This window comes from Mauremys reevesii, linkage group 22, assembly GCF_016161935.1.
Source record: "Mauremys reevesii isolate NIE-2019 linkage group 22, ASM1616193v1, whole genome shotgun sequence".
Taxonomy (NCBI): Eukaryota; Metazoa; Chordata; order Testudines; family Geoemydidae; genus Mauremys; species Mauremys reevesii.
In genome coordinates, this window is record NC_052644.1 from 24,456,523 (window position 1) to 24,482,777 (window position 26,255).

Here is a 26,255-nt window from a genome sequence, read left to right on the forward strand (position 1 = left end):
CGGTTCATTTCATTGTGTTTAGACAGAGGTGAGCAAATTGTATCTATTTTAATATGTACATTTAGACTTTCAGATAAGATTCACCTATTTATATATTTAATACGGACATTCAATATTTTATATTCTATTGTTTTGACATCATCTAAACAAAACGATGAATTAAGATAAAATGGCTTTGGATCTCAGAATATTAACTTTAGGGCTGGTTTGTGTTTATGGATATTTATATCTAACATTTGATATTATCAAAACCATTTGAAAAGGCAAAAATGTTTCATTTAGACTTTTATTAGAATTTTTTTTCTTTAAAATTGTAATGTTATATTTTATGGCTATTTAATATTTTTATAACTGCTTAATACATCACAGCATCAAAATATTCAATAAGGTTCAAACATTTCATTTAGACTTTGATTAGATGCCATTTTCACATGGTTGTATTTTTATATCTATATATTTAATATTTTATACCAAACAGCGTGAGAGGATAAATGTGTTTTGTTTGCACTTCTATTAGAAGAATATTCATTTGAATATCTTTGTTTTACAGATCGTTAATTATATTTTATTTAACCGTTTCCTGGGATTGAACCGATTGGATGTTTCCAAATGTTGTCAACTGTTCCGAATTTCTGTGGCCATGTCAGTCTGTTTCGGAGTCAAACCCCACTTCAAATGGGCCAATTTCCCACGGGATGCAAGTCCCGTTTTCCGGCCCGTTCTAAGCACACGCTGGCCCGTGGAACGGCGGCTGGGCTGACCCGAGGAACAGAGACGATGGATCTCGTGAGAGGACAGTGAGCCCAAGACGCCGGCCAAAGGGGCCTGGCTGTTCTCCCTAAGGACCTCGGGGAGGGAGCAGCACTACTGGAGCTAACGGACACATTGGCACAACCTGGCCGTGGATCAGTGGAGGCTGGGCCGCAGCAGCTTTCCAGCCCCAGCAGAGCAGGACGACGGGAACTCGTTTGAAGCAAGAGCTGGATACGGTTCTGAAGGGCTGACACGCCAGGCTAACCCCCAGGCCACGTTCTCCAGTCCTCCGTTCTAGGCTCTGGCGCGTTTCAATTCTGGCGAGGTCTCCCCACCTAAATCAGCAGCAAACCCGGCTGCTGAGATAAATGCGGAGGAGGCGGCTAGGGGAGAAAATAGGAAGCGTCTCGCTGCTCTGAGCTATAATTAATACTGCACAGCCCCCTACGAGCATTGGTAAACAACAGGCGCCTGCTGCCGCTCTGCTTCCTGGAAACCTGGGGCGACACGGGAGCCGTCGGCAGGACACTCTTCGGGCCCCGCGCCGAGCCCCGTTGGCACGTTCGCCCCAAGAGGCCACTGGCAGGTGATCTGCGGCTGGGGGCATGGCATAATTCCCAGCGAGGGGCAAGGGGTGACCCCATTTTTAGAGATGGGGAAAGCGAGGCCCAGAATCCGTCCCTGCGGGGGGTCCTGGGGGCTCCACCAAAGTGCAGGCCGGTCAGTCAGCAGAGGGATGGAGTCGACGCTCGCTCGGGGCCCCGCTGGCAGAGACGAGAACGAACCATGGTGGGGCTTGGTTCCCCGTTGAAGAGGCAGCCGAGCCAGGCTCGTCAGCACGTCTGGCGGGGCGGATGCTGTGGGTCACATCTGGGCCAGCTGCACCCGCTCACTGCGAGCGGCACAGGCTCTTGGCAGACTCAGGCAGCAGCCAGCGGCCTCCTGGAAGAGGCAATTTCCGACTTGCAGCGCGTGGCCACAAGTCTGTTTGGGGCCGAGGTTCGTCCTTCCCCCTAACGAGACGAGCTTTAACGCCAGCTCTCCGATGCTGCCTGGGGCTGGATTTGCGGCAGACCCGCTCTGCCCCAGGGCGGGTCCATCTCAGCAGGGCCGGATGTGTGTGAGGAGGTCGCTCTGCTCCGCTCCAGAGGGGGCTGCATCTCAGCGAGGCCGCGGGTACAGAGCGAGGCCGTTCCCCACCAGATGTGGCTGCATCTCAACAGGGCCGGGCGTATGGAGGGAGGATGCTCCGCCCCAGAGGTGGCTGCCTCTCAGGGTAGAATGAAACCAAGCAACGTTCCACTTGGCCTTCCCTTGTCTCAGCCCCCTCGGTAGTTGTGCATCACATGCATGGCCCTGCCCAAACGCCTGGCCAGCTGGGGCCGCTGGGGAGCTGCTCCCCCCACTCCCCATGGCTGGGCACCGCAGCCCCGATCCCGTTGGGGTGTTGTGCTGACACCTCCCCAACCCGGTGGTGGACGATGCTGGGAGCGTGAGGGGGGAGGGGATGCCCCAGCCCCGCTCCGGGGATCAGAGTGACTGGCACATCTGTGGCTAAAAATAGCCCCGGGGGAAACGCTCCCCCCAAGGCCGGGGGGCCCGATCGCGGGCTCGGTTCCACTCTGCAGCGGCACAGCCATGGAGGCGATGCCCCACCCTGCGCCCGGCGTGACTGGGATCTGGAGTCGAACCCCGGCGTCCCAGCCTCTCCCCTCTCGGCGGCTCTGGGGGGCTGCAGCCAGGCCCAGCCTCAGGGCAGGGGGCCCGTGCAGCGCCTGGCACGACTGGGGGGGTGCTCGGCGCCGCCCCCCTCCTCTGGGCCAGCCGGGCAGAGGACGGTGCCCTCCAGCAGTTCCCACGTCGGGCACACGATGGCGCTTGGGGCTCACGGACCAGCTGGCTCTGGCAGGCAGACAGCAGCTGGGAGCGCCAGGCCGCTCCCACGGCCTGCCCCGCTCCCGTCAGACACCAACGTCCCACCCTTACCGGGCACTGCAGGGCCCCCCAGGCTGAGATCAGAGCCCCCCAGCACGCTGGGTGCTGCACAGACCCTGACCAAGATGGAGGCTCCCCCCCGCAACAGGAGCCACAGAGACACCCCCACACAAGCAAAATCAGAGCCTGCGTATGCACCGGACAGTGCCCTGTGCAACACGGCCCCCAGTCTCAGTCCGGGGGTGTGCAGCCCCCAGGGGGGCGAGGACCCTGAGCTCGCGGGGGGGGCGGGGGGGGTGCGCAGCGCCTGGCGTAACAGGGACCCTGAGCTCGCGGGGGGGGGGGGTGTGCGCAGCGCCTGGCGTTACAGGGACCCTGAGCTCGCTGGGGGGGGGGGTGCGCAGCGCCTGGCGTTACAGGGACCCTGAGCTCGCTCGGGGGGGAGGGAGGGGGTGAGCAGAAAGAGGCTGCCAGGAGGTGGGTTCTCCGGCTGCGAGGGGGAAGCGCCCCACGGCCCCCGGGCAGGGGGCGGCAAGGAGGGCCAGGCGGACGCAGACAAAGCCAGCCAGATCCTTGCCGGATCTCGACTGCTCGGAGCCAAGCGTGTTGCACACGTAGCACGTTTGGGCCAGTTGTGCTGCGTCGCACGACGTGGAGCCTGTCAGAGACCCCCGGGGGTCCGCAGCCCACAGGGCTCTGCTCCCCAGCCAAAGGGTTTGGGGTCCGCACACAAGGAAAGGCTGCAGGCCCCGGTCCCTGCTGCACGCGGCCGGGTTCGGCGAGTTCTGCCACGGCCGCGGGCTGAGCAGAGAGCTCAGCCCTTGGCGCAGGCTGGGGAAAAGGAGGCTCCCGTCACCACTGTGCACGAGAGTCAGTGCACTGTATGGCGCAGGCTGGGGAAAAGGAGGCTCCCGTCACCACTGTGCACGAGAGTCAGTGCACTCTATGGGGCAGGCTGGGGAAAAGGAGGCTCCCGTCACCACTGTGCACGAGAGTCAGTGCACTGTACGGTGCAGGGTGGGGAAAAGGAGGCTCCCGTCACCGCTGTGCACGAGAGTCAGTGCACTGTACGGCGCAGGCTGGGGAAAAGGAGGCTCCCGTCACCACTGTGCACGAGAGTCAGTGCACTGTATGGCGCAGGCTGGGGAATAGGATGCTCCCGTCACCACTGTGCACGAGAGTCAGTGCACTGTATGGTGCAGGCTGGGGAAAAGGAGGCTCCCGTCACCACTGTGCACGAGAGTCAGTGCACTCTATGGTGCAGGCTGGGGAAAAGGAGGCTCCCGTCACCACTGTGCACGAGAGTCAGTGCACTCTATTGTGCAGGCTGGGGAAAAGGAGGCTCCCGTCACCACTGTGCACGAGAGTCAGTGCACTGTATGGCGCAGGCTGGGGAAAAGGAGGCTCCCGTCACCACGCTGTGCACGAGAGTCAGTGCACTGTATGGTGCAGGCTGGGGAAAAGGAGGCTCCCGTCACCACTGTGCACGAGAGTCAGTGCACTGTACGGTGCAGGCTGGGGAAAAGGAGGCTCCCGTCACCACTGTGCACTAGAGTCAGTGCACTGTACAGTGCAGGCTGGGGAAAAGGAGGCTCCCGTCACCACTGTGCACTAGAGTCAGTGCACTCTATGGCGCAGGCTGGGGAAAAGGAGGCTCCCGTCACCACACTGTGCACGAGAGTCAGTGCACTCTATGGCGCAGGCTGGGGAAAAGGAGGCTCCCGTCACCACACTGTGCACGAGAGTCAGTGCACTGTATGGCGCAGGCTGGGGAAAAGGAGGCTCCCGTCACCACTGTGCACGAGAGTCAGTGCACTCTATGGCGCAGGCTGGGGAAAAGGAGGCTCCCGTCACCACTGTGCACGAGAGTCAGTGCACTCTATGGCGCAGGCTGGGGAAAAGGAGGCTCCCGTCACCACTGTGCACGAGAGTCAGTGTACTCTATGGCGCAGGCTGGGGAAAAGGAGGCTCCCGTCACCACTGTGCACGAGAGTCAGTGCACTGTATGGCACAGGCTGGGGAAAAGGAGGCTCCCGTCACCACGCTGTGCACGAGAGTCAGTGCACTGTATGGCGCAGGCTGGGGAAAAGGAGGCTCCCGTCACCACTGTGCACGAGAGTCAGTGCACTGTATGGCGCAGGCTGGTGAAAAGGAGGCTCCCGTCACCACTGTGCACGAGAGTCAGGGCACTGTATGGCGCAGGCTGGTGAAAAGGAGGCTCCCGTCACCACTGTGCATGAGAGTCAGTGCACTCTATGGGGCAGGCTGGGGAAAAGGAGGCTCACGTCACCACACTGTGCACGAGAGTCAGTGTACTGTATGGCGCAGGCTGGGGAAAAGGAGGCTCCGTCACCACTGTGCACGAGAGTCAGTGCACCCCACACTGTGCATGAGAGTCTGTGCACTCTATGGGGCAGGCTGGGGAAAAGGAGGCTCCCGTCACCACTGTGCACGAGAGTCAGTGCACTGTATGGCGCAGGCTGGGGAAAAGGAGGCTCCCGTCACCACGCTGTGCACGAGAGTCAGTGCACTGTATGGCGCAGGCTGGGGAAAAGGAGGCTCCCGTCACCACTGTGCACGAGAGTCAGTGCACTGTATGGCGCAGGCTGGGGAAAAGGAGGCTCCCGTCACCACACCGTGCACGAGAGTCAGTGCACTGTATGGTGCAGGCTGGGGAAAAGGAGGCTCCCGTCACCACTGTGCACGAGAGTCAGTGCACTGTATGGTGCAGGCTGGGGAAAAGGAGGCTCCCGTCACCGCTGTGCACGAGTCAGTGCACTGTATGGTGCAGGCTGGGGAAAAGGAGGCTCCCGTCACCACTGTGCACGAGAGTCAGTGCACTGTATGGTGCAGGCTGGGGAAAAGGAGGCTCCCGTCACCGCTGTGCACGAGAGTCAGTGCACTGTATGGCGCAGGCTGGGGAAAAGGAGGCTCCCGTCACCACGCTGTGCACGAGAGTCAGTGCACTGTATGGCGCAGGCTGGGGAAAAGGAGGCTCCCGTCACCACTGTGCACTAGAGTCAGTGCACTCTATGGCGCAGGCTGGGGAAAAGGAGGCTCCCGTCACCCCCCTGTGCACGAGAGTCAGTGCACTGTATGGTGCAGGCTGGGGAAAAGGAGGCTCCCGTCACCACGCTGTGCACGAGAGTCAGTGCACTGTATGGCGCAGGCTGGGGAAAAGGAGGCTCCCGTCACCACGCTGTGCACGAGAGTCAGTGCACTGTATGGCGCAGGCTGGGGAAAAGGAGGCTCCCGTCACCACTGTGCACGAGAGTCAGTGCACTGTATGGTGCAGGCTGGGGAAAAGGAGGCTCCCGTCACCACTGTGCACGAGAGTCAGTGCACTCTATGGCGCAGGCTGGGGAAAAGGAGGCTCACACCACGCTGTGCACGAGTCAGTGCACTGTATGGCGCAGGCTGGGGAAAAGGAGGCTCCCGTCACCACGCTGTGCACGAGAGTCAGTGCACTGTATGGCGCAGGCTGGGGAAAAGGAGGCTCCCGTCACCACACTGTGCACGAGAGTCAGTGCACTCTATGGGGCAGGCTGGGGAAAAGGAGGCTCCCGTCACCACGCTGTGCACGAGAGTCAGTGCACTCTATGGGGCAGGCTGGGGAAAAGGAGGCTCCCGTCACCACTGTGCACGAGAGTCAGTGCACTGTATGGCGCAGGCTGGGGAAAAGGAGGCTCCCGTCACCACTGTGCACGAGAGTCAGTGCACTGTATGGCGCAGGCTGGGGAAAGGGAGGCTCCCGTCACCACGCTGCGCACGAGAGTCAGTGCACTGTATGGCGCAGGCTGGGGAAAAGGAGGCTCCCGTCACCACGCTGTGCACGAGAGTCAGTGCACTGTATGGTGCAGGGTGGGGAAAAGGAGGCTCCCGTCACCACTGTGCACGAGAGTCAGTGCACTGTATGGCGCAGGCTGGGGAAAAGGAGGCTCCCGTCACCACTGTGCACGAGAGTCAGTGCACTGTATGGCGCATGGCGAGGCGGGGCAGGCCCCCCTCCGGCCCCTGGCTGAACACAGGGCTGGCCTGCACCCGGGGAGGGACCGGGGGAGTTGTGCGGCGCCCCGGGCAAGGCCCCCCCGCTTTCAGGGGCGGGGGCGGTGCAGAGTCCCACACAAGGCTCCCATGCTGCCCCTCTGCCCCGTGCAGACACGCTGAGCTGTGGGCTCAGGCCAGGCCAGCGTGCGAGGCCGGGGAGGGAGCCCGCCCAGGACCCGCAGCGCCAGCGGCGCCCGGTCGCCATGGAGACCAGTTCTTTGGGGGGGCTCCATCCCGGGCAATTGCCAGGCAGGACGCCTGGACCCTCCTGGCTCTGCTGCACTCAGTGTCCCAGGAGACCAGCTTTGCACGGGCGGGGGCGGGGCAGAAGGGCTCAGAGACCCCCACCTGACCCGGATCAGCCACTGCGCGGACGGGTGACAGGGCCCATCACCCCCCCCGCCCCACGGCCTGAGGAGCAACACAAGCACGTGCCCCCCATTCATTCCCTCCACAGAGGTGTGAGCACGCAGGAGAGAACCCAGGCGTCCGGCTCTAACCGCCCAGACCCCCTCCCCCCCCAGAGCCAGGAGAGAACCCAGGCGTCCTGCTCTAACCGCCCAGACCCCCCACCCCCAAGCCAGGAGAGAACCCAGGCATCCTGCTCTAACCGCCCAGACCCCTCCCCGCCAAGCCAGGAGAGAACCCAGGCGTCCTGCTCTAACCGCCCAGACCCCACCCCAAGCCAGGAGAGAACCCAGGCGCCCTGCTCTAACCGCCCAGACCCCACCCCAAGCCAGGAGAGAACCCAGGCGTCCTGCTCTTACAGCCCAGACCCCCTCGCCCCGCCAAGACAGGAGAGAACCCAGGCGTCCTGCTATAACCGCCCAGACCCCCCACCCCCAAGCCAGGAGAGAACCCAGGCGTCCTGCTCTAACCGCCCAGACCCCCCACCCCCAAGCCAGGAGAGAACCCAGGCGTCCTGCTCTAACTGCCCAGACCCCTCCCCGCCAAGCCAGGAGAGAACCCAGGCGTCCTGCTCTAACAGCGAGAGCCAGGAGAGAACCCAGGCGTCCTGCTCTAACCGCCCAGACCCCCTCCCCCCGCCAAGCCAGGAGAGAACCCAGGCGTCCTGCTCTAACCGCCAGAGCCAAGAGAGAACCCAGGCGTCCTGCTCTAACCACCCAGATCCCCCACCCCCACGCCAGGAGAGAACCCAGGCGTCCTGCTCTAACCGCCAGAGCCAGGAGAGAACCCAGGCGTCCTGCTCTAACCACCCAGACCCCCCACCCCCAAGCCAGGAGAGAACCCAGGCGTCCTGCTCTAACCGCCAGAGCCAGGAGAGAACCCAGGCGTCCTGCCTCCTCAGCCCCTGGGAGCCCCAGTCCAGGCCTGCGTGAGGTGCTGGACGGACGGTCACTCACGGCTACAGAAGGGCCCAGCCCATCCTAGGCTGGTTTCCCAGGAGAGCCTGGGACGTCCTGCTGCTGTTGGCACTGGGATCCTGGGCCCCAATTCGGGCTGATCGCACGAGAGGAGAAACGCGAGGCTTGTGCAGCCTCAGCCGGAGCCAGAGGCCAGGTGGGAGCTCGCCGTCAATGCGGGGCAGGGGGGGGACCCAGCTGATCCGAGACCCGGGCAGGGAGCAGCGCTCTGAGCACGGGACGGTTCTAGGAGGAGCCGGGGAACCCCCTGGCTACGTTTACTGATGGGATTCCATGATGGGGGGCCTGACAGCGCCTCAGCTCCAGTCCTGCGCTCCCTGGCGCTCGGGAAATCAGTAACGGCGCCAAGCCAGGCAGGTGCGAGAGACGCCTGAGGAGTCAGCCAGAGCCCTGCCCTGCTCCCGGAACGCGGCCCACGCTCATGGCGCCCAGCAAGGCTTCACCGCGTGGCTTTCAAGACAGAGCCTGGACCGATTCCTTTAGCCAAGGGGTCCCAGGTAGGAGCCGCTCCCCAGGGCGCTGGGGAAGGAGCGGACCGAACCTGGCCCTAGACGCACAGAAGGGACACCACCTGCACCTCCTGGATAGCAGCCGTCATTCCCGTTCACCCAGGCTGCAGCTTGCCTTTCTTCCCGACGGGCTCCAGCCTCGCAGAAGCTGCAGGGCCTGCTGACCAATTCCACTGGCCGTTTCCACGCCTCTTCCGTGGACTGGCCACGGCAGAGGGGAAACCCCACCCCACTGGTGCACGTTGCCAGCCCTGGATTGCTCTCGGCACATCCTACAAGCAAACCACCGGCGCTCAGCTCATAAACCCTGGCCCCGGCCAGCCCCACACCTCCGGCGCCCGCTCTTCAGTGGTGCTGCAATCCCAGGAGCCGAGCGCCTCCCCATCTTTAGTGCATTTCTCACATTCCTGATCAAATGGTTTGCTACCAAAATGCTGTTCGGTCAAAAAGAAAACTTTCCGCGAGGGCGGGTGGGTTTGGTGAAGTTTCGTTTGTGGGGCAAGAAGCGGGGGTGGAACAAAGCATCTCAACCCCGGCCGAAATGTATTTTCGGTTCTAAATGACAGATGGCTCCGTTTGTCATTTCCAACTGGATCTGAGTTTATATTCTAAAGGACAATATAAGATACAATTAAAGTCCGTTGAAATTGGAAGGAAATTTGTTGACTTTATAGGAATGTTCCAATTGTATTTTCTATTCCAGATTCTAACAAGGTCCGGTTTAGCGCAGCGTTTGGGAGGAGCAGAGCAGAGCTCTCGGACGGATGGACGCGCTACCCTTCGGAAGGGAAAATCCGACGCCCAGCTACCAGAGGCGAGTGGCTGCTCGGTGGCCGGGCTGCGCCGGAGGAGCAGAGCCACCAATGGGAAGCAGCTGGGAAGAGGGCTACTGCCGTTCCCAGGAGCGGCAGGCGGAGCGCGCCGGAGGGAACCGTCCCGCTCTGCGGGCTCAGCTGCAGCCGCGTCCGGTTCTGGGCACCGCACGTCAGGAAGGATGGGGACGAACTGGAGAGAGGCCAGAGGAGAGCAGAGGGCCTGTGCTAACGAGGATGGGGAGCAATTGTTCCCCACGGCCACTGACAGGAGGAAACGCAGCGATGGGAGGGAGCCGCGAGTAGCTGCTAGGAAACGCTTTGTAACTCGGACAGTTCAGCTCTGCAATCAGCTGCCCGGGGAGGCTGTGGGGTCCCCGGTGTCGAACAGGTTGGGATCCTCTGGCTTTCCTTGGTCCTGCCGCAGGGCTGCACTAGACACCTCTCAAGGCCCTTTTCAGTGCTATGGCTCAGGGCTTCTGTGACGTTCCATGGAGGGACTGTCTAAAGAACACAATCTACGCTGGAGAGACGCGCAGAATCCGAAGGAGACTTTCCAACCTCGGGCCAGTTCAATCGCTCATTTTCCAACTTATCGTCTTTCGTATTCGAAATTCTAATAAAAGACAACTGGAAACCACTGAAATCCGAAGGAGACATTTTGATTTCATCAGAACGTGTCCATTCTTCGGTTCTCTCGTTACTGTGTCAATTCAAACGAACAATTAAAAAGGTGAAAATTGGAACAAAACATCTGGACGGTTCAACCAGCCCGGAACAAAGCGATTCCCAAATTTCGTTTGGTGGAAAACTGCCGTTGTTTTACAAGCCCAGATGTCAAGGCGGCGGGATTTCCCCCAAACCACAACCTGAGGCCCCCGCAGGACCCCGGATTCCTCCCTGGGTGCCCCGGGACGGGCGCCCCGGCGGCCTGAAGAGGCAAAGCGACTTGCAGCGTAGATCAGCCGTGAACCTGGAGTCGTTCAATACCAGGCCGCTGCCCGAAGCTCTGGGCGTGCGCAGCGCCTGGCGCAGTAAGGCCATAAATCTAGGTTACCCATTGTCACGCCTGGATGCCATGGCGATACCACTACCGAGTTTTAGTTGATTTGCCGAGGTAGTGGGGCCTTCTCAGGACTCCTGGGTTCTTTTCCCACCTCTGCTAGCTGCTGTGGGACCTTGGGCAACTCACTTCCCTGAGCTGTGCCTCAGTTTCCCCTCCTGCTGCTTTGTCTGGTTTAACGATCTGCTCTTTGGGGGAAGGGCAGTCTCTCGCTGTGTGCGCGGGCAGGCCCCAGCACGATGGGCCTCTCCATCTCCAGTGCCTCCAGGCGCTGCCCATTAGCCCTAATTCTGCTGACTGGCTTTTCCCCCGGGGCAGAAGAAAGCAGGAGGGGCCGAGTCTCGGGGCCCTCGGAAAGGCCTTGTTCCCCGGGGCGCATGCGTGCGCAGTGTCACCCAGCCGTCGCCAGAGCTTGTGCTGCTGCCCCGGCTGCTGGTGCGTGTTTCCCCCACGGGAAAGGGCAGCCGTAAATCACAAGAGTGACTCCCTGGGCAGCCTTTCGACTCAGCCCCGAGCTTCCGCCCCACTAGCGCCGCTGCCCGGGCCGCAGCCGGGGAGCACACGCCCGGGCGGCTGGGAGTGCAGAGCGGCAAGGAAGGGAAGAGACAAATGGCCAGGGCTTTAAACTCTGCCCTTCCTTCCCGCTGCGCCCCAGGCAGAGCCTTTCACACGCCCGGCTAGTGGGCACCTGAGCGGCGGGCCCAGGTGCCTCCACATTTTACCCCTTTGAAAGGGCCCTGATCACCGACCCGCTGGAGAAAAAGGGCCCCCCTGGGCCCAAAAACTAAGGACATCTAAAGTCCCTGGTTTTTAAAACCTTCCGTACGAGTCCCCCTTCGGAGAGACCGGGCGGGACCCCAGCATCAGGAGCTGCATAGATGCCCCCCCAGCATACTGGGAGCTGCACAGACAGAAATTGGACCCCCCCACTGTGCCAGGAGTAGCAGAGACCCTGCCCTCAACTGAGATCGGGGCTCCCCCGGCCGGCCAAGAGATCTGACCTCTCCAACCTGAGCAGGGCTTGTCCTAGCTAGTGAGCCACCAGGCAAGACAAAGGGTGGGGAAGGGAAACTGAGGCCCAGGGTGGGGAAGGGACTTGCTCAGTCACCGAGCAGGTCCTGTCACCGTCACACGGCACCTAGAGAAACCAAAGGTGAGACCGGCACGGGGCCGGCCAGAGCCGCTCGGAGAGCCCACGCTCCACAGGCCGGAGACGCCCAAGGCGGCTCCCCCTTGGCTGGTGTGGGCGGCCGAGCGCCGTGGGTCAGCTCCTTTCACCCAGCCGCCCAGGACAGCCCCGGGGGGGTCACGCCAGACGCGTCACTGAACTGCTAGAGCCCCAGCCAAAACACCAGCCAGCCCCTCCTGCTGGCTAGGAGACAGAGCCCAGCACCCGCCGCCCTGGCTATTCGTTTGGCAGGGGGCTGCCGGGCGCAGGGGGCTGCCCCCCCCCCGAAGAGCAGCGCGCCACCCAGCGCTGGACAAACGGCAGCATTGTGAGGGGAACGTCACCAGACCCCGGCTGCGATCGGGGGGACCCCCCATCTCCGCTGGGTGCCACACAGAGTTGGGGGGTCCCCCGGTTGTGATCAGGGGACCCCCATCTCCGCTGGGTGCCCCACAGACCCCCCCCGAGCTGTGATTGGGGGACCCCCATCTCCGCTGGGTGCCGCACAGACCCCCCCCGAGCTGTGATTGGGGGACCCCCATCTCCGCTGGGTGCCCCACAGACCCCCCCGACTGCGATCGGGGGACCCCCCCATCTCCGCTGGGTGCCCCACAGATCCCCCCCGACTGCGATCGGGGGACCCCCCCATCTCCGCTGGGTGCCCCACAGATCCCCCCCAGCTGCGATCGGGAGACCCCCCCCCCCATCTCCGCTGGGTGCCGCATAGATCCTCCCCCCGGCTGCGATCGAGGGACCCCCCCCATCTCTGCTGGGTGCCGCACAGACCTCCGCCCCCCAGCTGTAATCAGGGGACCCGTCATCTCTGCTGGGTGCCGCACAAATCCTCCCCCCCCAGCTGTGATCAGGGGACCCCCCCATCTCCGCTGGGTGCCGCACAGACCCCCCCCGGCTGTGATCGGGGGATCCCCCCCATCTGTGCTGGATGCCCCACAGATCTGCGCCCCCCAGCTGTAATCAGGGGACCCCCCCATCCATGCTGGGCGCTGCACAGACACCCCCTCCTCGGCTGTGACCGGGCACTCGTTTGTGTCAGGCTCCCCAAACAAGCCTGGGGACCCCTGTTCATGCCAGGGGCACACAGACCACCCCCAAGATGGGGGGGATCCCTCTGCACAGCCATCCACCTAAGCGGAGATTCATGGGCCCCCCGATTGTGCTGGCTGACAGACAGAGCAACAGACAGGGGGAGAGGGGAAACTGAGGCACAGGGGTGAAGTAATTTGCCAAAGGTCCCAGGGCAACTTGGTGTCAGCGCCACAGAGTGAGCCCCGCGCCTGGCAAAGCCAGGCTCAGCTGCGGTGCTTCTCCCAGTGACCCGAGGCCGAGGGGCCGGCGGACACCGTCCCCAGCGCAGAAGGGGGGGGAGACGGTGTCCTCAGCTCAACAGCCGCTCGATTCACACGCCCCTTTTCAGCAGCTCAGGCGACGCTTCGCCCTCAGAAAGGGCCAAAATAAAGCATCCCTGGGCCTTTTGTGCCAGCAGCTCCAGGAACGGGCAGGGGTTCCCGTCGCCACAGAGGGCCCGATGAATGCAGGCCCAGGGCACGGGTTTCGAGAGGGTGCCTGAGATCAACGTTAGCAGCAAAGAGGAGTCTGGCCCCCTGCAGCGGTGCTGAACACGGGGCCTCTGCAGCCGTCTGGGTGGGTGGGCGAAGCCCTGAGGGCTGGGCCGCCGGGCGATGGAGCAGCGAGCGCCCCCATCCCAGGAGGCTGGCCAGGAAACACTCAGCCACGGAGCCGGCTTTCTGCACATGCTGCCCTGTCTGGGGACACCCGGCCACCAGCTCCAGCCGCTTGCTCAGCGCACGAGACTTGGCAAAGAGAGAGAAGATGATGGCGGGGGAGAGCGTCCCACTGCAACCAACTAAAACCCCAGCGCCAAGTCGTCAGCAACACAGGCAGGACCCACTCACTCCCCTCCGGCGAGCACGGGATTTCTGCAAGAGAAGGCCCAGATTCCGACAGCCGGATCCCGGCCGGCGTCAATGGGCCCGAGCCCCAGCGGAGCCCAGGGGCCGGATCCCGGCCGGCGTCAATGGGCCCGAGCCCCAGCGGAGCCCAGGGGCGGGATCCCGGCCGGCGTCAATGGGCCCGAGCCCCAGCGGAGCCCAGGGGCCGGATCGGCGGCGTCAATGGGCCCGAGCCCCAGCGGAGCCCAGGGCCGGATCCCGCCGGCGTCAATGGGCCCGAGCCCCAGCGAGCCCAGGGGCCGGATCCCGCCGGCGTCAATCGCCCGAGCCCCAGCGGAGCCCAGGGGCCGGATCGGCCGGGCGTCAATGGGCCCGAGCCCCAGCGGAGCCCAGGCCGGATCCCGCCGGCGCCACGGGCCCGAGCCCCAGCGGAGCCCAGGGGCCGGATCCCGGCCGGCGTCAATGGGCCCGAGCCCCAGCGGAGCCCAGGGCCGGATCCCGCCGCGTCAATCGGCCGGAGCCCCAGCGGAGCCCAGGGGCCGGATCGGCCGGGCGTCAATGGGCCCGAGCCCCAGCGGAGCCCAGGGCCGGATCCCGCCGGCGTCCATGGGCCCGAGCCCCAGCGGAGCCCAGGGGCCGGATCCCGGCCGGCGTCAATGGGCCCGAGCCCCAGCGGAGCCCAGGGGCCGGATCCCGGCCGGCGTCAATGGGCCCGAGCCCCAGCGGAGCCCAGGGGCCGGATCCCGGCCGGCGTCAATGGGCCCGAGCCCCAGCGGAGCCCAGGGGCCGGATCCCGGCCGGCGTCACGGGCCCGAGCCCCAGCGGAGCCCAGGGCCGGATCCCGGCCGGCGTCAATGGGCCCGAGCCCCAGCGGAGCCCAGGGGCCGGATCCCGGCCGGCGTCAATCGGCCGGAGCCCCAGCGGAGCCCAGGGGCCGGATCCCGGCCGGCGTCAACGGGCCCGGAGCCCCAGCGGAGCCCAGGGGCCGGATCCCGGCCGGCGTCAACGGGCCCGAGCCCCAGCGGAGCCCAGGGGCCGGATCCCGGCCGGCGTCAATGGGCCCGAGCCCCAGCGGAGCCCAGGGGCCGGACCCCGGCCGGCGTCAATGGGCCCGAGCCCCAGCGGAGCCCAGGGGCCGGATCCCGGCCGGCGTCAATGGGCCCGAGCCCCAGCGAGCCCAGGGCGGATCGGCCGGCGTCAATGGGGCCCGAGCCCCAGCGGAGCCCAGGGCCGGATCCCGCCGGCGTCAATGGGCCCGAGCCCCAGCGAGCCCAGGGCCGGATCGGCCGGCGTCAATGGGCCGGAGCCCCAGCGGAGCCCAGGGGCCGGATCCCGGCCGGCGTCAATGGGCCCGAGCCCCAGCGGAGCCCAGGGGCCGGATCCCGGCCGGCGTCAATCGGCCGGAGCCCCAGCGGAGCCCAGGGGCCGGATCCCGGCTGGCGTCAATCGGCCGGAGCCCCAGCGGAGCCCAGGGGCCGGATCCCGGCCGGCGTCAATCGGCCGGAGCTCCCACGTAAAGTTACAGCAGTTCGGTTGTCCTGCAACAGCTGCAAGATCCAACCTGTAGATTTTAAGATATTTAAGCTGCTGTCTGAACTTCTGCGTCACCCAGGCTGCAACTCGGTGGTGGCAGGCACCTACTTCCGCCTCCGCCGTACAGGAGCAGAGTCAATGCCCTTTGCTAAACTACCTCCCGGCTTCCATGGGCTGGCAGCAATGTTGCCGGGGTACCCGGCCATGGCCCCGCTGCAGCCTGACCCCCTGCCCACGGAGATCACTGGCTTCATCTGCCAGAGTGATGGATTTGAGCTGCCGGTGAAAAGCACATCCCCCGATGCTAACCAGAAGCTGGCCGAGGAGCCGCGGGAGCTCCCCTTGCCTGCTGAGAAGGGACCTGGAAGTTGAACGCCAGGCGCTGGGATGTCGCTGGAGTCTGCCAGGACGGGGGCATGCTCTCCGCGTTCTGGTACTGCCTTGCTGCACCCCCCGGCCGAGACTGGGGTCCCACGCCACGCGCCGCGCAGACCCTCTCGTCTATGGCTAGAGCCCCCCGTCTGGCATTGGGGTCCCCGTTGTGCTGGCTGCTCATAGACCCCCTGTCTGAGGGGTCTGGGGTCACACAAGGTGCTGCATAGAGCCCGACTGAGGTCAGAGCTGCATCCCGCCCGGGCAAGGTGCTGCACAGATTCCTGCCCCCCCCCGGTGAGATCAGCGCCCCCCCCCATGTCCCCAACACTGCACAGACACCCCCCCGCGCCATCCCTGACCCAAAGATCTGCCAGTCTCAGGAGCAACGGAAGGGCTGTATCCCAGCCTTCAGCGTGTCAGGGACACATTCTAGCAGGACAAGTGAGACGCCGGGGCCTTCCACTGTCATAAATTACAATAATTCATGCTTGAGGCCGTTAGCGGGGAGGGCAGGGTCTGTGTATAAAGGGGCCCCCGATGGCAGTTGGGCAGCGGGGTATCAGAGACACAACGGGGCTGGGGACGGGGTCTGCACAATGGGGGGCCCCGAGCAGCGCCCGGCACACCGGGCCCATTCTCAGTCGTGATCTCTAAGCCCAAATCAGTCCTAAAATCGTAACCATGCACATGGCACTGCGCCCGCCGGCTGAGCGTGCAGTGAGGTGAAATCCCCCCCAGGGCAGCCCTGAGACCTGGCTTGGGGAAGTGACTCAGCAGAGACGCCAGGGCGAGAACCCAGGCACCTTGCAGCCCAGCCCAGAGCCAACATTTCAAACAAGTTTCACTTTCTGCTCCCTGCCTCGCCTCACGGCAGAGAGCCGTTCACAGCCGCTATTTGCAGAGGACACTTACAAAAGACTTTGAATATTCTGCTTTCCAACCCCTCAAGCTCCCAGACTGCAGGGGGTGGGGGAGCGAAGGAAGACTCCTCCCGCGCTGCCGCATCCAAGCGCTGAACGCCAATGCCGGGCAGGGTCTCTCCGAGCACCGGGGGGGCGGGCGTGGTGGGCTCAGGGTAAGCAGGAGTTAAAGCGCGTCGCGAGCTGAGCCGGTTCCGGCCAGAGATCACCCACCACTGGAGGTGCTTGCGAACGGCGGCTGGGCTGTCGGGTTCCCCTGAGAACTCCGAAGCAGCAGCCCCAGCCCCGAGCCACCGGACTGGTGGACGTTCGCATACACAGTCAGAAGAGGCCTGCGGAGTCAGGCCTGCTTTCCTACCTCCACCTTGGTCCAGCCGATCCCAAACCACTCTCTGTCTGATCCTTTCACACAGCGCCAGATTTCGGCGCCCGCCTCGGGACCCCCCGGCTGCGTTTGCCACCACACCTCGTAGGAACTTCTTCACGTTCACAACTGAGAAAGCCTTGGTCTCGGTGAGAGCGAAGTTCACGTCACGCACGAGGCGACGAGAACGAACCCTACGCTTCGGGCACAAATTGGAGCATCTCCTACCAAGGCAGCCTCCAACCTGCTGGTTCCTGGAGCGGAGGGAAAGGTGGCCAGCTGCGGCCACCCCGACAAGCTCCCCCAAACGGCCCAGTGTGATCCCTTGCAATAACGACACTCCAGCGCCGGCTGCACAGCACGGAGCAGAGCCCATTCAGCAGCCCTTCAGCCTCCAAAAATATAATCCCTGTGGCCCGGCCAAAGCCGCCAGAAGCCTGGTTTTAGGTGCTGCCCGCTGGGCTCCTGCGGCTCCCCCGCTCACCGCTGGCAAGGGGGCTCCGCCCTCACGGTGCAGCAAGCCCGCGCCTGCTCCACACCCTCGATGCACCATGAGTGCCGTTAACAAACCACCACACGCCAGGCGGCTACTCCCTAACGCCCAGCCTCTTATCCATCATGGCTATCAGCGCAGTCGCCAGAGCAAGCCTGCACTCACCAAGATTGGGGGTCCCCTCGTTCCTGCTCACAAACATCGGGGACCTTCGTCACACCAAGCATAGCACAGGCCCCCCTCAACCTGGATCGGGGCCCCCCATCGCAATGGGCGTCCCTGATGTAGTAAGAGGAGGCCCTGAGATATAAACCTTGGTATCAAGGCCTGAGGCCTGAACTGAAGTAATGGTCAAGACTTTGCTAACATAAAGCAGAGTGAAGCTGTGAGCCAGAGGCAGGCCCGGCTCACAGGAGCTGGCAAGGAAAGGGCTGGTGCTGCAAGAAGATACGCACCTAAAAGGTACCGAACACTAGATATCAGAACATTCACACACTTGCACGTTCCACACAGATAACAAAGAACAGGCCGGCCCATCCCAATGACAGGGGCAAAAGGGGAATATGATGGATGGATAGAGTTGTTTTGATCAAACCAACATGTACAAGGTAAAAGGCGGCACCTAAATACGTAGAGAGGTTGAATGTTGCTGCGTAGAGGGGTGACCCCTCAATACGTCAGGAGTGACGTGTAACTTGTTTGTATCTGGGTATAAGAATGTACCCCTGGGGCGGTGCCTTTATCCAGCCGAGGGGGCAGTGGGAAGTCCCGCCACTGACTGAGCCGGGTCCATTGCCAAGAGGCACTTTCTCGTAGGATGCCCTGAGTTAGGCTAAGAAAGCTACAGGGAACTGCCATTGTGTCCGAGGTCGCAATAAACCTAGTCGACGTGACTTTGCATCTTACTGGACTCTGTGGTTATTGGGGGTTCTCGTCGGGTCTGCTGTCAGCTCTCTGCAGAGCTGGGGCAGCACACAGAGGGAACACACGCACGCAGCCGAGTGATACCAACACTGGAGAGAGCAGAGCACCACACCAGTACCGCTCTGACAACACTGGTGACCCCGACCGCTGATCTGGTGAGTAAGCAAACCTGCCGTGGTAAGAATCGCAATCCAACATGGCAGCAAACCTCGAGCTAGGGAACCCCCTGATCCCCTCCCTTTTGATCCCCACGGAGTTTGACAACTCCTGGACCCGCTGGAGTGCCAGTAAGGGGGGTCCATATTGTCCCAACCCACCCAACTAGTGTAGCCAATTCATCACAAGGCTCATGACACACGGTGGGTTTTCGCCCCATAGCCCCAGCTCCTGGGGTCAGAATGTCAGACTTCAATTTCCAGTGCGCACAAGCCCAGAGCAAACCTTGAGAAACCGGACCCCCAGCAGCACAAACCCATATTCGGGTTATTACACAGATCTGGTTTTGGGAACCTTTGGGGCAAGCTGAGAGACAGACGACAAATCTCCCACCAGGAACGCAGCTGCCGGCCCCTGTTTGTGCCTCTCAGGGACGGGATGTAACATTTCGGTGACCTCCCTTAAGAGCGTGTGGCAAACATGGGCTGGAGCGGGGGGGCGAGTTGATGGCTCCTGCTTCGGGGGTTTTGCCAACTGCTCTCCTGAGTGCTACCTAAGCTGTTCAGAGTGGCCGGAGCTCTCACGGCCCTGCCATCTCGGGCATTGGGGACATGTTGCCAATGCTCGGGTCCCTTCTCCAAAGGGGGCTAAGCTAGCAGCCAGAGGGGCTCTGGCTCGGTGGTCTCCAGCCCAGGGCGTTGAACCAGGATCCCAGCTCCCGGAGACAGTAGTCTCCAGCCCTTTCATCGGCGCTTTGGTTCCTCTTTGGACACCGCATCTCCAAGACGCAGCGTCAAAACGAAACGGATGCAGCCAGCTAGGGGCTGATCGGCAGGTTTTTGCCAAATAAAAGCTCAGTCTCCATAAAATCGGGCTTCCACAGCCAATTCGGGTCTTTCCCCTTCGAAAACCACCCCGCCTGGAACCATTTCCTCCGGGTGCAGCTTCATGCCACGTCCCTAAAAGCCAACTCAAAATATTGAAGCTTACGGGTCGCATGGGAGTGAACATCTCTTCACGCTCCCAGCTCAAAAGAACAGCTTCTTACATGATCTTCTGCCAATTGCAGCGATGCAACATTTATCCATAGTCACGAATTAAAGCTGCACAGAACAACACAGTCTCAGCCCCACAGAGCTTACAATGCACAGCAACAGCTATGCAAATCATTCCCACCCCGGTCTGGGCCCCTGGTACAGGCCAGACGTTAATACCACCTCGGTGACACGCACTCCAGATTCACCAGACCCTGAGTAACCCAAACTCCCAGGTAAGCCAGGTGGCTCGTGCTGGCTGCGAGCGTAACTCTCAGAGTAAGTTTCTCCCCAGAGACGGCTGCTTTTCTGTCTCCACTGGAGATCCCGGCTCCTGTAAGCCCCATTCCGATGCCATGCAAGGAGCAACAGTTCATGTCCTACGAGTGTCACTCTCAAACAATCCCCTCCTGCAAAATTCCCACGATTTTGTCAGGTAAACAGAGCGATCCGGTCAGGTGTCCCCACGGTACACAGAAGAGTCGGGCAAACCAGTGGAAGAGGAAGCCTGAAGCCAGGAGATCGGCGGGAACATCCTGAAGGTGACCCCAGTGGACAGGGCTCAGGTGAGAGTCTGCACTGGGATTACCAGAGGGGCTGGTGGGAGTGTGGGGGGGGGACCCGTCCAGGACACTGCAGGAGTTGGCATAGGATGGACACTGCTTTGACGCTGCCCAGCAATAATGCCTTAGCGTGAGTGTGCCCCGACTCGCTGGGCGGTGAGGTGTCTGCACGAGCATGCAGGCCACGGCACTTTGGGGCCCCGGTGTGGGGGGCTGGCAGGAGTTAGGGGCTCCTCCGGGGCTGGCATGGGGTAGCTCGGCGGTGGTACGAGGTTAACGTGAGCCCACGATACTGGGGAAACTGGCATGAGCCTGCTGCACCTCGAGGCTGGAGCTGCTGTGAGCCGAGGCAGCTGGGGGCTGGCATGGGCGGGACCTCAGCTCCCAAACACCAAAGGGGTGACACAAGCAGAGGCTGGGCAGCACCTGGGCACGAGGGGGCTGTGTGTGGGCAGGGCATGAAGAGAAAGGGGGTGACCTGGGAGTGTGGCTGGCTTGAGTGGAGCCAGGGCAACATCATGAGGGCAAGGGAGCTGGCAATGAGGAGGGGCTGGGTGGCACCACAGGACTTGATGTGAGCCACGCCATGCAGCACCACAGGACTGGGGGGCTGGCACAGGCTGGGTGGCACCACAGTGCCACGGAGGACTGGGACGAGAGGAAACAAAGCTGCCATCAGTGGAGCTGGTGTGAGTGGAAACAGAGGCAGGGGGAGCTGGCGTGAGCAGGGCTGGGTGGCACCACAGTGCCAGGAAGGCCTGCGCAGTAATGGGGCAGCACTGGAGCTAGTGGGGTGGCTCTGGGGGAGCAGGCCTGAGTGGCTCTGCAGTAAAGGGGCTGGTGTGAGTCGGGGGCAAGACAGAGCTGGGAGTTGTCACAAGAGGGACCCAGAGCAACACCAGGTTGGCGTGAGGGGCACCAAGGGGAAGTGTTGGCATGAAGGGGGCGGGGCCACATGGGGTGGCTGGTGGGAATGGAACTGGAATGGTGCTGCTCACATCAACACCTCCGAGGGGGCTTGGCATGAGCCGGGCTGGGGGGGGACTAAGGAGTTGGTGGTAGCTGTCCAGGTTGGCGTGAGCTTACTCAGGGCTTGGCATGGCTAGGCCGAGGGGATCGGCACTAGAGGACTGGCGTGAGCTGGACTGGGGGATCGGCGTGAGCCGGGTGGGTCAGCACCAAGGGAGCTGGCGTGTAGTAGGCCAGGGGAGTCGGCAATGGGGGGGTTGGCGCGAGTCAGGCTGGGCAGCACCTAGGGGGCTGGCGTGGGAATCAGGCCGGGCAGGGCGGTGCTGAGGGGGCTGGCGCGGGAGCCGGGCCGGGCCGGGGGGGGGGGGGGGGTGAGGACGCTGGCGCGGGAGCTGGGATGGGCAGGGTGGCCCTGGGGGGGCTGGCATGAGTCGGGGGGCGGAGGAGGTTGGCGGGAACTGGGCAGGGCGGCACCGAGGGGGTTGGCACGAGTCGGGCCCGAGCCTGGGGGGCACCGAGGGGGTTGCCGCGAGTCGGGCCCGGGCAAGGCGGCACCGAGGGGGTTGGCGCGAGTTGGGCCCGGGTCTGGGGGGCGCTGAGGGACTTGGCGCGAGCCGGGCTGGGGGCGGGAACTCAGGGGGTGGGTGCGAGTCGGGCCCGAGCCTGGGGGGCACCGAGGGGGTTGCCGCGAGTCGGGCCCGGGCCTGGGGCTGAGGGACTTGGCGCGAGCCGGGCTGGAGGCGGGAACTGAGGGGGTTGGTGCGAGTCGGGCCCGGCCTGGGGGCACTGAGGGGTTGGCGCGAGTCGGGCTGGGGCTGAGGGGTTGGCACGAGTCGGGCCGGGCCTGGGGGGCACTGAGGGGGTTGGCGCGAGTCGGGCCGGGCCTGGGGGGGCTGAGGGACTTGGCGCGAGCCGGGCTGGAGGCGGGAACTGAGGGGTTGGTGAGTCGGGCCGGGCCTGGGGCACTGAGGGGTTGGCGCGAGTCGGGCCCGGTGGGGCTGAGGGGTTGGCGCGAATCAGGCCCGGCGGGGCTGAGGGGTTGGCGCGAGTCGGGCCGGGCCTGGGGGCACTGAGGGGGTTGGCGCGAGTCGGGCTGGTGGGGGCTGAGGGGGTTGGCGCGAGTCGGGCCGGGCCTGGGGGGCACTGAGGGGGTTGGTGCGAGTCGGGCCCGGCGGGGGCTGAGGGGTTGGCGCGAGTCGGGCTGGGGGCACTGAGGGGTTGGCGCGAGTCGGGCTGGGGCCTGAGGGGTTGGCGCGAGTCGGGCCAGGCCTGGGGGCACTGAGGGGGTTGGCGCGAGTCGGGCCGGGCCTGGGGGCACTGAGGGGTTGGCGCGAGTCGGGCCCGGTGGGGCTGAGGGGTTGGCGCGAATCAGGCCCGGCGGGCTGAGGGGTTGGCGCGAGTCGGGCCGGGCCTGGGGGCACTGAGGGGTTGGCGCGAGTCGGGCTGGGGCTGAGGGGTTGGCGCGAGTCGGGCCGGGCCTGGGGGGCACTGGGGGGGTGGGTGCGAGTCGGGCCCGGCGGGGGCTGAGGGGTTGGCGCGAGTCGGGCTGGGGGCACTGAGGGGTTGGCGAGTCGGGCTGGGGCTGAGGGGTTGGCGCGAGTCGGGCCAGGCCTGGGGGCACTGAGGGGTTGGCGAGTCGGGCTGGGGGCTGAGGGGTTGGCGCGAGTCGGGCCAGGCCTGGGGGCACTGAGGGGCTGGCGCGAGTCGGGCCAGACCTGGGGGCACTGAGGGGTTGGCGCGAGTCGGGCTGGGGCTGAGGGGTTGGCGCGTGTCGGGCCGGGCCTGGGGGGCACTGAGGGGGTTGGCGCGTGTCGGGCCGGGCCTGGGGGGCACGGAGGGGGTTGGCGCGTGACGGGCCGGGCCTGGGGGGCACTGAGGGGTTGGCGTGACGGGCCGGGCCTGGGGGCACTGAGCGGGCTGGCGCGAGTCGGGCTGGGGGCTGAGGGGTTGGCGCGGGCCGGGCCTGGGGGCACTGAGGGGTTGGCGCGTGTCGGGCCGGGCCTGGGGGCACTGAGGGGTTGGCGTGAGTCGGGCTGGGGGCTGAGGGGTTGGCACGAGTCGGGCCAGGCCTGGGGGCACTGAGGGGTTGGGACGAGTCGGGCCGGGCCTGGGGGCACTGAGGGGTTGGCGCGAGTCGGGCCCGGCGGGGGCTGAGGGGTTGGCGCGAGTCGGGCCGGGGGCACTGAGGGGTTGGCGCGAGTCGGGCCGGGTCTGGGGGCACTGAGGGGTTGGCGCGAGTCGGGCTGGGGGCACTGAGGACTTAGCGCGAGTCGGGCTGGGCCGGGGGGGCACTGAGGGGGTTGGCGTGAGTCGGGCTGGGCCTGGGGGGCTGAGGGGGTTGGCACGAGTCGGGCCGGGCCTGGGGGCACTGAAGGGGTTGGCGAGTCGGGCCGGGCCTGGGGGCACTGAGGTTGGCGCGAGTCGGGCCGGGCCTGGGGGGCACTGAGGGGGTTGGCGCGAGCCGGGCCGGGCCTGGGGGGCACTGAGGGGGTTGGCGCGAGTCGGGCCGGGCCTGGGGGCACTGAGGGGTTGGCGCGAGTCGGGCCGGGCCTGGGGGCACTGAGGGGTTGGCGCGAGTCGGGCCGGGCCTGGGGGCACTGAGGGGTTGGCGCGAGTCGGGCTGGGGGCACTGAGGGGTTGGCGTGAGTCGGGCTGGGGGCACGGAGGGGGTTGGCGCGAGCCGGGCCGGGTCTGGGGGCACTGAGGGGTTGGCGCGAGCCGGGCCGGGTCTGGGGGCACTGAGGGGTTGGCGCGAGCCGGGCTGGGGGCACTGAGGACTTGGCGCGAGCCGGGCCAGGGCTGGGGGCACTGAGGGGGTTGCGCGAGTCGGGCCGGGGCTGGGGGCACTGAGGGGGTTCGCGCGAGTCAGGCCGGGCCTGGGGGGCACTGAGGGGGTTGGGGCGAGTCGGGCCGGGCCTGGGGGCACTGAGGGGTTGGTGCGAGCCGGGCCTGGGGGCACTGAGGGGTTGGCGCGAGCCGGGCCGGGTCTGGGGGCACTGAGGGGTTGGCGCGAGTCGGGCTGGGGGCACTGAGGACTTGGCGCGAGCCGGGCCGGGCTGGGGGCACTGAGGGGTTGGCGCGAGTCGGGCCGGGGCTGGGGGGGCACTGAGGGGGTTGGCGCGAGTCAGGCCGGGCCTGGGGGCACTGAGGGGTTGGCGAGTCGGGCCGGGCCTGGGGGCACTGAGGGGGTTGGTGCGAGTCGGGCCGGGCCTGGGGGCACTGAGGGGTTGGCGCGAGTCGGGCTGGGCCTGGGGGCACTGAGGGGGCACTGAGGGGGTTGGCGCGAGTCAGGCTGGGGGCACTGAGGGGTTGGCGCGAGTCGGGCTGGGGGCACTGAGGGGTTGGTGCGAGCCGGGCCGGGTCTGGGGGCACTGAGGGGTTGGCGCGAGCCGGGCCGGGGCTGGGGGCACTGAGGGGTTGGCGCGAGTCGGGCTGGGGGGCACTGAGGGACTTGGCGCGAGCCGGGCCGGGGCTGGGGGGGCACTGAGGGGGTTGGTGCGAGCCGGGCCGGGGCTGGGGGGCACTGAGGGGTTGGCGCGAGTCGGGCCGGGGCTGGGGGCACTGAGGGGTTGGCGCGAGTCGGGCCGGGGCTGGGGGCACTGAGGGGGTTGGCGCGAGTCAGGCCGGGCCTGGGGGCACTGAGGGGTTGGTGCGAGTCGGGCCGGGCCTGGGGGCACTGAGGGGGTTGGCGCGGGCCGGGTCTGGGGGCACTGAGGGGTTGGCGCGAGTCGGGCCGGGTCTGGGGGCACTGAGGACTTGGCGCGAGTCGGGCTGGGGGCACTGAGGACTTGGCGCGAGTCGGGCTGGGGGCACTGAGGACTTGGCGCGAGCCGGGCTGGGGGCGGGGGCAGGGGTTGGCGCGAGCCGGGCCGTAGGTGGGGGCACTGAGGGGTTGGCGCGAGCCGGGCTGGGGGCGGGGGGGCAGGGGGTTGGCGCGAGCCGGGCCGTAGGTGGGGGGGTCAGCACTGGGTGAGAGGCTGGCACGAGCCAGGCCGTTGGCACGGGGGGGGGGTAGGTTAGCGCGAGGGGGTCAGGTTGGCGCGTGGTGCCCTTTGACCTCCCTCCCCTCAGCCTCCTCCCTCCGCCCCCAGGTGAGGGGCGGCCCCGCCCCGGTCAGAGGGGGCCGTTGTGACGCACTCGGGACCCCCCGGGCGCGCGCGAAGGGGAGCGGGAGGAGGGGCCGCCGCGAGCGGGAAGGAACCAACAGCCGCAGCCCCCCGCGCGCGCTCCCCCTCCTCTCCTGGCGCGGGGCCCGCGGGATGGGCCCGTCCGCCTCCCCCCCGCGCGAGGGGAGCGAATGGTCCCGTCTCCGCCTCTCCCCTCCCTCCCCCGGCCACTCACAATCTCTCCTCGTCTCCGCTCGGCGCCGCCGCCATTTTCTTCGCAGCGAAGAACCCGCGGGGACTGAGGGGGGGGCGGGTGGGAATAGACCGAGCCGGAGAGGAAACCCGGAGCGACGGGCCCCACCCCTCCACTGCCACTGGACGACGATGCTGTCGCTCACCACGCCGCAGCTCGCTCATTGGCGTGCGCCGTTGGAACCGACGGGCGGGGCCGGCGCGTTCCCGGCGGCCGTTGGAATTGGCGCGAAGCGCTGTCAGTTACAACGTTCTAAAGAGGGAGCGGCTGAGGAAGCGCGCGCGGATCCTGATTGGGCCCCGGCTGCCCCTCTGCTCGCCCGTTGGTCCAGCGGCCCATCGGTCACTTTCTAAAGGGGGCGGGTAGCGGCCTCAGGCTACGAAGGTTTGAAATTTAACGGTTTTAACGGTTTTTCCCTTTAACCGTCACCACAACCGCTCTTTCCAGCGGCCTTTCACGGCGCAGGCGGGGTCACCACCTCAGCCACAGCACTGCCCTGCCGCTCCTCCTCAGTCACCAACCCGGGCGTGGGTATCGCCACACCCACTCTGTGGCCGAGAGCTGCCCTAGGCCCCCCAACATGGCTGCCCTGGGCCCCTAACATCGTCCCCCCAACATGGCCGCCAAGTTCGCCCTGGGCCCCCCAACACGGCTGCCCCATCATGCCAAGGCCCCCTGGGCCACCCAACACAACCGCCCCATCACACCAATGCTGCCCCAGCACCCCCACAACATGGCTGTCCCATCATGTCCAGGCCACCCCAGTTCCCCCCAACATGGCTGCCAAGGCCCCCCTGGGCCATGTTACACCAGGGCCGCCCCAGGCCATCTAACATGGCCACCCCATCACGGCAAGGCAGTCCCCGGCCCCCCAACATAGCTGCAGTCACATCAAGGCTGCTTTCCCACAACTACTCCCCCTAGCCATGGCCACCCACTCAATCCACCACGTCCCCTCCTCC

At 65.1% G+C, this 26,255-nt stretch overlaps 1 protein-coding gene across 1 annotated transcript in view; it reads right to left on the reverse strand.

Moving 5' to 3' along the window:
* MECP2 (methyl-CpG binding protein 2) overlaps positions 1-25,588 on the reverse strand; it is a 31,245-nt gene extending 5,657 nt beyond the window's left edge. Inside the window, exon 1 of the mRNA XM_039511070.1 lies at positions 25,276-25,588. Coding sequence (XP_039367004.1) covers positions 25,276-25,457 — 182 coding nt within the window. The 5' untranslated portion in view covers positions 25,458-25,588. The remainder of the gene's footprint in view (positions 1-25,275) is intronic.
* Positions 25,589-26,255: the final 667 nt, after the last annotated feature.